The 13,489-nt window shown below is 42.5% G+C and overlaps 1 protein-coding gene across 1 annotated transcript in view; it reads right to left on the bottom strand.

The window, feature by feature from the left end:
• MOCS3 (molybdenum cofactor synthesis 3) overlaps positions 1-13,489 on the bottom strand; it is a 482,262-nt gene that overhangs the window by 24,557 nt on the left and 444,216 nt on the right. The window contains exons 9-10 of the mRNA XM_040429301.1: positions 11,148-11,311; positions 11,023-11,070 (exon numbers count right to left, since the gene is read on the bottom strand). Of these exons, the coding sequence (XP_040285235.1) occupies positions 11,023-11,070; positions 11,148-11,311 (212 nt within the window). The remainder of the gene's footprint in view (positions 1-11,022; positions 11,071-11,147; positions 11,312-13,489) is intronic.

Here is a 13,489-nt window from a genome sequence, read left to right as displayed (position 1 = left end):
TGTGTATTTCTCATACAGCTTCCGGCCTGTGAGATCCAGGGGGCTGGATCTCACAGGCTCGTCACCGGAAGGCAGCGCAATGCCTTCCTTAGACATCGCGCTGCTTTCCATGCCATCGGGTCCCCCCTACAGCTGCATGGGGACCCGATGGCACCGCCGCCCGCCGGATAAGGTAAAAGCAGCAAACCGCAGGTCTGAATTGACCTGCGGTTTGCGGTGATCGCCGACACAGCATTATGACAGGATGCCCGCTGAATGATTTCAGCGGACATCCTGTTGCGATTAACCCCCGCCGCCATCGCGATTTAAAGTTAGGACGGGGTTAAAATCATTGGTGGCACAGTGCCCCCTCCCCCCCTCAACCCTCCCCAGTATTAAAATCATTGGTGGCAGTGGCCACAGGGTCCCCTGCTCTCCTCATTGGTGGCAGTGGCCACAGGGTCTCCTCTCCCCGTCTCATTGGTGGCAGCTTCTGATCGGAGCCCCAGCAGCGTAATCCTGGGGCTCCGATCAGTTACCATGGCAGCCAGGACGCTCCTGAAGCCCTGGCTGCCATAGTCAGCTCCCTGCTGCTGTGTGCACAAAGCACAGGGCAGCAGGGACAGTGTGAGGTCCTATTCACCCTGATAGAGCTCTATCAGGGTGAATAGGACAAGGGATGAAAAGATCCCAGGTTCTAGCCCCTAAGGGGGAAAATAGTTATTAAATAAAAAGTGTAAAAGAAACCTCACCAAAATATTAAGTATGAATCACCCCCTTCCCCAATTTCACATATAAAATATATAAACAATAAATAAATATATCACATATCGCCACAACCGAAAAGTCCAAACTATTAAAAAAAAAAAAAAAATCTATGCGGTGAACGCCGGAACAATAAAAATAAATAAAAACTGCGCGATTCATTATTTGTTAAAATGCAGAATGCACGTGGCTTTTTTGGTTTATTTTTTCCCGTGGTATCGAGTATCGCAATACTTTTTTATGGTATCGGAATAGAATAAAAAATTTGGTATCGCAACAACTCTAATGATATGTGACCCCTGGCAGCGCTGCGAGTTTAGGCTGGGTGCTGCGCTGCGGACTCGCAGCGTGACCAACACTCGTCTGCAAGGGACCTAAGAAGCCTGGGGCTATCTTCAACAGAAGGGCTTATGTCAAAGGTCTGAAAAGGGAGACAAGGCATCCCCGGAACCTCCGACCTCTGCAACGGCACTCCTAATCCTGGGAAAACAGTATTGCTGTGTGGTAGTCTTCATAGTCCTAGCAGGAGCATCCGCTCTGTCCGTGGACAGGAAACACTGGCTTAGGTAAGGAGAGAAGGCCTTTTTAATCTGGAGCTCCAGTGTTGTTTCCTCTCCAGGGTGCGGGGACATCCTCCTGTCAGTGCCGTTGAGGAGGAGCCGGGGAAATGCAGTTTTTGCACACCTCACCTCCCAAAAAAAGAAATAAAAAGTGATTGAAAAAGTCAAATGTAACCTAAAAAAATTAGCCCTCACAGACATCAGTCAAGAGAGAGAGAGAGAAAAAAAAAAAGATACCCTTGTTAGAAAATCCAGAAATGGCTCCTTCCCTTCTGAATGCTGCCATGTCCCCAAACCAAACAGTAGGAATGTTGCTGTATTCAGGAAAAATGCATAACAAATTGCCATTGGCAAAGTGGCATTTATTTTCTCCTGTTACACCTTGTGAAAATGTAAAATTTGTGACTAAAGCAACCTTTTAATTGTAATTTTTTTTTTTACATTTTTACAGCCGAATGTTTCTAAATTCTTTGAAACGCTTGTTGACTTATATCGCTCACTGATAGAGCTCTAAAGTGACCTTATCAATTGCACCTGTGGCTCTATAATCATATAAAACAGGTTTATATCACCTGTTACTCACGTCATAAATGTGTCCAAGGGGATGTCTCATGATGCAGGGTGCCCGGCTGCAGCCATCTCGTTTCGGTGCCCAGCGCCGCCTTCTGAATTGAAATCGCCGCCTTCTGAATTTAAATCCCCACCCTCCCTTTCATTAGAGCCGCCTACCTCAGTTCATCGCCGCCTCTCTAACGTCCGCTCTCCTCAGCCAGATCCCGCACGTGCACACTAGGTATAACCTGACGCGCCCGTGCGGCTGTAGGAGGTTGGATGGCTGTAATAGGGCTGTGAAGGCAGGTTCGAGCGAAGTGCGCCGGCCGGCGCATGCGCACTTCGCTTAACGAGGCCGCTGCCAGGAGTCCGCACCAGGTTATACCTAGTGTGCACACGTGGGATCTGGCTGAGGAGAGCGGTCGTTAGAGAGGCGGCGATGAACTAAGGTAGGCGGCTCTAATGAAAGGGAGGGCGGGGATTTAAATTCAGAAGGCGGCGCTGGGCACCGAAATGAGATGGCTGCAGCCGGGCACCCTGGATCATGAGACGTCCCCTTGGACACATTTATGACGTGAGTAACAGGTGATATAAACCTGTTTTATATGATTATAGAGCCACAGGCGCAATTGATAAGGTCACTTTTAGGATTCAGTATATTATTAGGGACCTCGCCATATGTTTAGGTTATAGGCCTAAATTCTGATGACAGAATCCCTTTAAATTTTACTTTTTTTCCATTTTAATAAAAAAAATTCCACTAACAAAGCAAGGGTTAACAGCCCAAAAAAAATCTATATTTATTGCCCTGATTCTGTAGTTTACAGAAACACCCCTACAGAAACACCCCATATGTGGTCGTAAACTGCTCTACGGGCACACGGCATTGCGCAGAAAGAAAGGAACGTCATATGGTTTTTGGAAGGCAGATTTTGCTGGACTGGTTTTTTGTCCCATTTGAAGCCCCCCTGATGCACCCCTAGAGTAGAATAAAAAAAAAAAAAGTGACTCCATTTTGGAAACTACGGGATAAGGTGGCAGTTTTGTTGGTACTATTTTAGGGTACATATGATTTTTGGTTGCTATATATTACACTTTTTGTGAGGCAAGTTAACAAAAAATAGCTGTTTTGGCACCTTTTTTTATTATTTACAACATTCATCTGACAGGTTAGATCATGTGGTATTTTTATAGAGCAGGTTGTTACGGACGCGACAATAACAAATATGACAAATTTTTTTGTTTGTTTCAGTTTTACATAACAAAGCATTGTTTAAATTATTATTATTTTTTTTGTGTCTCCACATTCTGAAAGCCGTAGTTAATTTTTTATTTTTTGGGTGATTGTCTTGTGTAGGGGCACATTTTTTTCAGGATGAGATGACGGTTTGATTGGTACTATTATAGGATGCATATGACTTTTTGATCGCTTGCTATCACACTTTTTGTGATGTAAGGAGACAAAAAATGGCTTTTTTTTTTTAACGGTATTCACCTGAGGGGTTAGGTCATGTGATATTTTTATAGAGCAGGTCATTACGGATGCGTTTATACCTAATATGTCTACTTTTTTTTATTTAAGTTTTACATAATATCATTTTTTTAACAAAAAAAAATCATGTTTTAGTGTCTCCATAGTCTGAGAGCCATAGTTTTTTTATTTTTTGGGCGATTGTCTTAGGTAGGTTATCATTTTTGCGGGATGAGATGACGGTTTAATTGGCACTATTTTGGGGTGCAAATGACTTTTTGATCGCTTGCTATTACACTTTTTGTGATGTAAGGTGGCAAAAAATGCCTTTTTTGACACCGTTGTTATTTTTTACGGTGGTGACCTGAGGGGTTAAATGCCTTTTTTGACACCGTTGTTATTTTTTACGGTGGTGACCTGAGGGGTTAGGTTATGTGGTATTTTTATAGAGCAGGTTGTTACAGACGCGGCAATACCTAATATGTATACTTTTTTTTATTTACTTAAGTTTTACACAATAACAGCATTTTTGAAACAAAAAAAACTGTTTCTGAACCATATATATATATATTTTTTTTTGGGCGATTGTCTTAGGGGCTCATTTTTTGCGGGATGAGGTAACTGTTAGAGTAGTACTATTTTGGGGGGTATACGCCTTTTTGATCACTTGGTGTTGCACTTTTAGTGATGTAAGATGACAAAGAAAATTGTTTATTTAGCAAAGTTTTAATTTTTTTTATGGTGTTCACCTGAAGGGTTAGGTCATGTGATATTTTTTATAGAGCCAGTCGATATGGACACGGCGATACCTAATATGTCTACTTTTCTTTTTTTTCCCCTTTTTTTTCCAATTTTTTCCCCTTTATATTGGCAAAAGGATATTTTTTTTTTTTACTTGAAACTTTTAAATATTTTTTGGGGGAAAACTTTATTTTTTTTACTTTTTTTCCACTTTATTTTTTGTCCCACTCTGAGACTTCAACTTTTGGGGGTCTGATCCCCTTTACAATGCCTCACAATACTTCTGTATTGTGATGCACTGGCTGTAAGTGTATTACACACTGTAATACACTTACAGCCTTCCTGCCTCGGAGATCCAGGGGGCTGGATCTCACAGGCTCTCCCAGAAGGCAGCCACGATGCCTAAGGAAGGCATCGTGCTGATTTCCATGCCATCGGGTCCCCGTCACAGCAGCGCGGGGACCCGATAGTTGCTTCCTCGCTGCATGGACATCGCTGACAGCGGCTGTGCAGGGGTTAATGCTCCGGCATCTGTGATTTACGGACCCCTGCTGATTGGCGGGCGCAGCTCCTGCACCCGCCCGATCACTATGACGTACATGTACTTCTCTGGTTCTTAAGTCCCGGCCAGAGATGACGTACATATACGTCATGGGTTCTTAAGGGGTTAAAGTCAGTTTAAAAAAATGTCTTCACATTTTAAAAAATTGCTTCTAAAATTCTAAGCTTTCTAATGTCCTAATAAAATAAAATGACATTTACAAAATAATGCAAACATGAAGTAGACATATGGGGAATTTAAAATAATGACTATTTTATTAGGTATCGCTTTCCGTCTTAAAAGCAGTGAAAGATAATAATTACTCTTACCGGTAATTGGATTTTCCTTTAGCCTCCACAACGGCACTACGTGGAGGATTATCCCGCCTTCTTCAGGGACAGGAAACAGCTTTCAAGCCCAGCCAATAAAGGGCCCCCTCCCTCTTACCTTGTCAGTTAGTAACCTAGTACTCAAAGATAGATTCAACAATTCAATTTTAATGAAGTAAATAATATCAATAACAATATCGTTCAACATACGAGGTCAGGATTAATTCTCCTGAGCGTAACAGAAATGAAAATGTTAAATATTCGAAATTATCCCCTCTTTTTTTTTTGGGGGGGGGGGGGGATTCCTCGTGCCGTTGTGGAGGCTAAAGGAAAATCCAATTACCGGTAAAAGTAATTATTATCTTTTCCTGACGCCTCCACAACGGCACTACGTGGAGGAATAATATAGAAGACATGATCAGGGTGGGACAACTGCCGACAGGACTTTGCGTCCAAAGGACAAGTCTCTATTTGTAGAGACGTCCAATCTGTAATGTTTAAAAAAGGTGCCAGGATTGGACCATGTGGCTGCCCGACATATTTCTTATATCAAGGCCGAGGGCCCTTCAGCCCAGGATGTGGCCAATTCCCTGGTGGAGTGGGCTCTCAACAAGGGTGGAGGGGCTAGCCCTTCTGTTTCATAGGCTAGGATAATGCAGGCCTTGATCCATCTTGAGATGGAAGTCTTGCTAACTGCCTGTCCACGATGTAGACCCAGATATTGCACAAGTAGCTGGCTTGATTTCCTTAGATCTTTTGTGGCCTCCATATATTGTAGGATGCATCTCCTAATGTCTAGGTTATGAAATAGTCTTTCCATCTCCGAGGACGCCTGGGAACAGAAGGAGGGAAGAGTAACTTCCTGTTGACAGTGGAACTTTGTTACAACTTTAGGCAGAAATTCAGGAGCATGTTTCAATATGATTCTATCCTCTAGAATCCTAAGATAAGGAGGTAGGATGGAAAAGGCCTGAATCTCCCCTACTCTTCTTGCTGTGGTGATGGCTAATGTTCTCAAGGGGATTTCAGCTATAGGTTCAAAGGGTCGATACATTAATCTGGATAGTACCAGATTTAAATCCCAGGGCGTAACTGAAGATCTTAATTTTGGGCGGATTCTACTTGCCCCCGTAAGGAACCTTTTGATAACATTTATGTCTGATATCTTGGTATTTAAAAATGCACTTAAAGCTGCTACCTGGACCTTTAGGGTACTTACAGATAGTCCCTTATCTAGTCCTGCTTGAAAGAAGTCCAGGATTAGCGCCACCTGAAGTTCTCCGGAAGGGTCATATTTACCGCCACTAAACCTCAGAAAGGCTTCCCAAGCTCTCAGATATATTCTTGATGTAACAGGTTTTCTACTTTGCAAAAGGGTGGATATTACTGCTTCTGAAAAACCTTTCCCTCTTAGTATACTCCTTTCAGCCTCCAGGCTGTTAAGTGAAGCTGGGTGACTCTGGGATGAACAACTGGGCCCTGAGACAATAGATCCGGTTGGGGAGGGAGGATCCAAAAGTCTTCTGCAAGGTTCTTTAGGACTGGGAACCATGATCTTCTGGGCCAGAACGGAGTTATCAGTATGATCTGGGCATTTTCCTCCATGATCTTGCCTAATACCCTTTGTATCAGGGGAAAGGGGGAAAGGCATAGAGTAGTTGCTGGGGCCAAGGTGTTGACAAGGCGTCCACACTCAAGGGGCAATCTAGGACTGAGAGGGAGAAAAAGTCCCTGACCTGTGTGTTTTTCCTTGTGGCAAACAGGTCGAGACTTGGAGTGCCCCATCTGGAACAGATTTGCTTGAAAACCTGTTTGTTCAGATTCCATTCTCCTGCCCTTAGTCGGTCTCTGCTGAGGAAGTCCGCCACTTGATTTTCTTTTCCCCTCACATGGGTTGCGGATAGAGACAGTAGGTTTTTCTCTGCCCATCTTAGGATTTTCCCTGTCACCAAAGAAAGGGAGCGACTCCTTGTTCCCCCCTGCTTGTTCAGGTAGGCTACAGTCGTTGAATTGTCTGATAGGATCTTTACATTCTTCAGGAGGATGAAAGGGGCAAAGGCTTTTAGGGCTTCCCATACTGCGGTCAGCTCTCTCAAGTTTGATGAGGCTTGTCGTAGGTGAAAATCCCATAGACCCTGCTGCAACCGTTTTCCCATGTGGGCTCCCCACCCATGTTGGCTGGCATCCGTAGTGATGACGACTTGATTTGTCGGTTTCCAGGCCACGCCTCGGGAAAGATTTGTTCGATTCATCCACCAAGACAAGGATGTCTTTACACGAGATGGAATTTTTATTCTTTTGTTTAAGGAAGTTTGTTTTTTGTCCCAGCTCTCCAAAAGAAAGAACTGGAGCTCTCTTGTATGGTGCTGGGCCCATTTTACCAATGAAATTGTTGAAGTCATAAGACCCAGGATTGTCATTATTTTCCAGAGAGAGAGGGACGCTCTTGTCTCCGGAAATTCTTGATGCTGGAAATCAAGGTGTCCTGTTTTTGCTCTGGAAGGAAGACATCAGTATTGAGTCCAGTAGAACTCCCAAAAATGTCATTCTTTTTGAGGGAATTAGACATGATTTTTCTTTGTTGATCATCCATCCTAGGTTGGTCAGGGTCTTTTGTATAATCTGAAGATGATAAAACAAGAGGTTTTTCGATGGAGCTGCAATCAAAAAATCGTCCAAGTATGGGATCAATAGGATCCCTGCCAGATGAAAATGTTTTGCCACTTCCGTCATGACCTTTGTGAATAGTCTTGGAGCTGAACTGAGGCCAAATGGAAGAACCTGGAACTGGTAGTGACATAGGGATCCTTTGAACCATACTGCCGTCCTCAAAAACTTTTCTGGTCTTTCTCTCGGATTGGAACATGGTAATAGGCGTCTGCCAGGTCTAATGTTACCATGAAACAGTCTTTCTGAAGGTGGTTGGTCACGGACTTTATTGACTCCATCTTGAACCTTTTGTACGCTATGTACTTGTTTAGGGCTTTCAAATTTATAATTGCTCTGAAGGAGCTGTTCGTTTTTTTTTATCAGAAAAATCGGTGAATAAAACCCTTCCTTTTGTTCTTCCACTGGTACAGGAACGATGGCCCTCTTCTCCAGCAGGAGCGATATCTGTAGGTCCATAGCCTCTTGATTCTCCGCTTTTAGTTTTATCTTTTCTATATATCGGTTTGGGGGATAAAGATTGAATTCCAGACTGAATCCATTTTCTATCCCCTCTAGTACCCAGGGGCAAGCTTGAATGTTCTCCCAGGCAGAGTGGAAAAACCTGAGTCTTCCCCCTACGGCCCCTCTGGCGTCATTGGGAGGATGTGCGGGTGGACTTGTCGGGGTTAAACAAGAACCCTCTCCCTTTCCCTCTGGTAGACTGCCAAGATTGTCCTGAATCTTTCTTTTTTTGGTCAAATCTACCACGTTTCTGGGGCCGAAAGGAACGTCTTTTGTAAAAAAAACTTTGATTCAGTGGGAAAGCCCTTTTTCCTATCCGAAGCTTTTTCGAGGATGTCATCCAGAGCCGTGCCAAAAACTCTGTCTCCTTCACACAGTAGAGAACAAAGTTTATTCTTTGACGCCGTATCACCTGACCAGGTACGCAACCAAATAGCTCTTCGTGAAGCGTTTGATAAGGCGGCTGTTCTGGCCGATAATTTTACTATATCTACTGAGGCATCAGCGATAAAATTTGCAGCCTGTTTCAGTATAGGGATTGAAGCAAGGAAGTCTTCTCTAGGCGTGCCGGATTCAATATGCTCCTCTAATTGTCCCAACCACAGAGACAGGGTTCTGGCAGTGTAGGTTGCAGAAATACCTGGTCTCAATACCGCGGTGGAGGATTTCCATGTCTTTTTTAGGAGACTTTCACATTTTTTATCCATGGGATCCTTAAGAAGTCCCAGGTCTTCAAAGGGTAGGGCAGATTTTTTAGAAATTCTTGCCACGGGGGCATCCACCTTAGGCGTTTTATCCCGAGTCCTCTTCCCCAAATGGATATTTTCTTTTGAAAATTTTAGAGGCTGATTGCCTCTTTTCAGGGTCTTTCCATTCGTTTTGGATTAAGGACTTAATATTAGCGTGGACAGGAAAAACACGTTTTTTCTTGTCTCCTAGAGCTGCGAACATCTGATCTTGCACAGATAGCGTCTCTTTAGCTTCTTCCAGATTAATCGTAGCTCTGATATTTTTTATCAAGACTTCTGTCTCTTCTATAGAACACATGGGTCGACCATAGGTGTCTTCCGAAATATCAGAGTCTGGACCGGATGAAATTTCTCCTTCATCTTGCTCCATAATGGTGGTGCTAGAAGTAGAAGGTCTGGGCTGTATGGCAGATAGCTTTGCTTCTACCGCTGACCCTACTTCTTCTTTAATGATATTTCTCAGAGTCTTCACCAAGGAAGGGGTTTCCTCTGAGACCATTTTTGGCATAAAGATTTTTTATGAGAGCCAGAAAGTGTTTTCTTGCACATAGTACATTTTCTTCTGATGGATAGCTCCTTTTTAGAAGAATCTCTTCCCTAGGAGACACAAACAGCAAGAATAGATTTATCTATCTCCCTTTTTTTTTTTAGGAACCACAACCAGAAGAAAACCGGGTGCAAGTACATACAAGTGTTTTGACAAACAAATACCCATCATACATGAAGTAGGGAGGAGGCTTACCGGGCTAGAAGGCCTGGAGGAATCTGTGGGCTTTTTGGGAGAGTCATCTTCAGCTTGCATCGTCGGTTCGTTCGTCGTTCGTAAAGCACTTGAGCTGCAGGACCAGAATATCTGGGTAGAACGCCGACTGCTTGTACTTCCGCCTTATGTATTAAGCTCCGCCCCCTCCCATGCGTCACGCCGGCCCCTTCTGATGACGCGATCCTCCGCGTCACAGAGGCAAGCGCCGCAGCTATGGAAGGAATATGGGGGCGTTCCCAGGCCGCACAGAGACGCCGGTTCCCATAGAACGCGGAGAAGAGCCCGGGGTGACCAGCGCAGCTGGCGTTTCACCAAGGGAAGGAAGGACCAAACTGCCGGGTCCCGCGATCCTCTCCCTTGCGACGGCGCTCCGGCAGCGCCGGGACAACAAACCAAAGGCCGCGCGGAATAATGCTGGTGCTCGAGATCCCGACCTTCTGAGGGACAGGAAACAACTGACAAGGTAAGAGGGAGGGGGCCCTTTATTGGCTGGGCTCGAAAGCTGTTTCCTGTCTCTGAAGAAGGTGGGGTAATCCTCCACGTAGTGCCGTTGTGGAGGCGTCAGGAAAATTCACATTTCAAAAATTGCTAACTTTTATCAAATTTTCTGTACATTTTGGATCTTTTTATAAATAAAGGTAAAACAGATCAACTCAAATTTAGTACTAACATGAAGTACAATCTGTCACGAGAAAACAATTTTAGAATGGCTTCGATAAGCAAACACATTCCAAAGTTATTACCACATAACGTGAGACATGTCAGATTTGAAAAATAGGGCTTGGTCATTAAGACCATTAAAACAGTTTGGAGAGGCAAAGGGTGGACTGTACATTATATGTGTTTTAATTCAGACAGAGGGGAAGGTCCTGACACAAAGAAACTGAAGATTTTGCAGACAGAAGAAAAAAGAAAGAAAATGGTTGAAGCCCTGGCACTAGAGATGTTCTTCATCTTACCTGACCCTGTTAATCTTTCACCTGTGCGGCTGCTCCGAGTACTGGCAGAAGTACAGAAGCTATACTTCTGCTTCCGAAACAGCAACTGTTCATGCGCCGCTACGATAGCAGAAGGAGAACTTCTGCAAACTTGCAGCACTACTCAGGGCAGCAGTGCAGGAGTGAGATTGTCAGGAAAGGGTGAGATGTCCAGCCCTATCAATCAAGCCGCAGGGGGACAACTCCTCACAGGTGAAGAACTCTTACTAATAAGACAAACAGATTCACTCATCTCCACTTGGGACACATGTGTTTGTCAGTTTTTTGGTCATTATGAGATAGTATAAGGTTTCTTTTTTTGTTTTGTTTTTTAAAGACAGACCTTAGAATAAGTTACAGTAGAGCAATGAGGAAAGTAACTGAATACTGATTATTTCATTATAGTAATTCCTGGGTTTCTTACCTGAACAGTTAGCCTTTCTTCACCAGACAATAATGTTAATATTCTGCACTGGAAAACAAAAAGCAGTTAATATAGTGGAAAAAAGTTTAGACTGCAATTATGCAAAATAAGGTGATTTTAAGAACCTTATCTGAAGCCGACGAACCACAGAAAGCCTCATAGTCCCTAAGGATTTGTAGTTCCGAATTAGTGCCGCAAACTGCACAGTCAGATTTTTTGCCACGAATCCTTATGTTGCGAAAATGCCCATCTAGAGCATCAAACATGAGCATAATACCACTAAAAGATGCTAAAGTAAACAGTTAAGGAGTACATGGATTTCTGTATCACAAGTTATAAAACCTGCTTCCAGTGTGAAAATCTTTTCCAAACAAAAGGATCAAAGATGGTCATATATATTAGATAAATGTTAGCCAAATTATTCAGTTCAAATACCCCGTGCCCCTAGTAAGGTGGCTGCCAAACATTACATCAGGTCAAAGAACGAATAGCGAGGTGACTGTGAACACTTAACACTGTTGGGCTACATGCACATGGCAGTGTATTTTATGTTGATTTTATTACATATTTCACTGTGTTTTCGGCAACAAAATCTGTATTTGCATTGCAAAAAAGGTGGAATCTGCATTAAAAGCCTAAACAATCAATGAACATGATGCAGATTTCTAGACTCACACTGTAGATCGATTTATGCACTGAAATTTTAAATGTACTATGCTGCAGATTTGGTGCACAACATCTACATGTAATACTCAAGGTGTGCAGGTACACTTAATGTTCATTATGTGCCAAGACAACCAGGATGAATTTTATCTGTTAGCTCATAAGTACTTAAATTATTTTTGAATTCAAAACTCCCCCTTTAAGCACACAATTCTTTTCAGTGTCCTGCTACAGTATGTCAAGAATGTTAACAAACCTCATATGATCCCATTAAGACTGAAAACAATGCTTCACATGATCTCTTTAAGACTAGAAAAACTCATGTGATCCTCTGAATAACATGTCACATTGCTACTTAAAACAGACGAACCATAAAAAAAAAAAAAAAAAGGAGACATATTACTGTGAAAAGCTTTTTCTAACTTCTCTTATCGGTTTATATAATAAGTACTCAAATCTTAGACATTTAAAGGGATATTCCGGTTAAATATAACTTATGTTTTCGACTAATTCATCATCAATAATTACCTAATATAATGTAAATTTCACATATTTACTGTTCTGTAGTTATAAAACTAGTTTTCTTCCTCTGCTACACACTGTTTCCTCATAAATTACCATGGCATCAACCTGTAGTTCAGAACCTTTACCGAAATACCCCTTTAAGGCACATTATTATAAGTAATTTTAAATGTTAATATATACCAGGGTGCTGTACATATAAAAGGGGTTTACAAAACATAATATAAAACAAGTACAAGAAATATGAACTGAGTGACAAAATGATACAGACACACAGAGGATCATGCCCTCAATCACCTCGAAGATTTGCCAATAAGAGAACCAAAAGATAGACAAAAATAAAAAGTCAGCAAAAAGGAAAAAATTAGGCATCCCACAGGGAAACAAAAAGGAAACAAATTCCTATGGATTAAGATTCACTTTTATTTTTTTATTCTGTAACATCAAGTTTCATATAGATCTATGACTAGAGCAGAATTGCTCATTTCTTATGTTGGCCTGCCATCTCCTGGCCAAAATAAGAATTGCAGTTCCAATATGCTGGGTCTCTACAGAGAGTAGAGACCCAGCGTATTGAATTCAATTATCGTCATCCTCATTGGCCACTGAGGATGCCGGTAAGAAGCCCGCTTCTGGGTTTTTGAGCTTTTAGATTCCGTGATCACACTTGATCACAGCATCTAAAGGTTTTAATGACCGCGATCGGGCTTATTGCCGGTCGCGGTCATTAGCTGTGGGTCTCTGCTCTTTGAAATAGTAGAAACCCACAGGCCAAGCGCGAGCCGGCGGGCGTCATGTTTACCCATCGCTCCAGTGCAATACATGTATGCCGTTGGTAGCGAAAGTGTTAAGGCTACATACACCTTTGGGGGCATTTTCTTTTATGACGGCATTTCATTCATTTTGAGCTAAAAATAATTTTTTTCAATCGGTCTTTATTAAAAATATTCATAAAGGGCAAAGGGTTTGTCTAGCTGCGTGAAGCCTACTGTTACTTTGTGCCGATCTAATAACCCTCATCTGGTGCATTTACACTAACATATTACTGTATCTGACAGATTTTCTGACCAATCATTGGACAGATGGAATTTTACACACACCAACTATTGGTCTGATTGGACAGAAATTGGTCAGATAATCTGTTGATGTAAATACACTCTTAATCACTAAAAGGTCAAAAGAACTAAGCTACTGTATAATGACTGTTTAGGAGGTCAGAGATAAGGAGCTGAGCTGCCCGACGGAAGAGAGTGAAAACAGACAGAATGCTACTAGAGAATCT

The sequence above is a fragment of the Bufo bufo genome, chromosome 4, assembly GCF_905171765.1.
Source record: "Bufo bufo chromosome 4, aBufBuf1.1, whole genome shotgun sequence".
Lineage (NCBI taxonomy): Eukaryota > Metazoa > Chordata > Amphibia > Anura > Bufonidae > Bufo > Bufo bufo.
The sequence above is the reverse complement of the archived record's forward strand: the minus strand, read 5'-3'. Positions and strand labels throughout refer to the sequence as shown.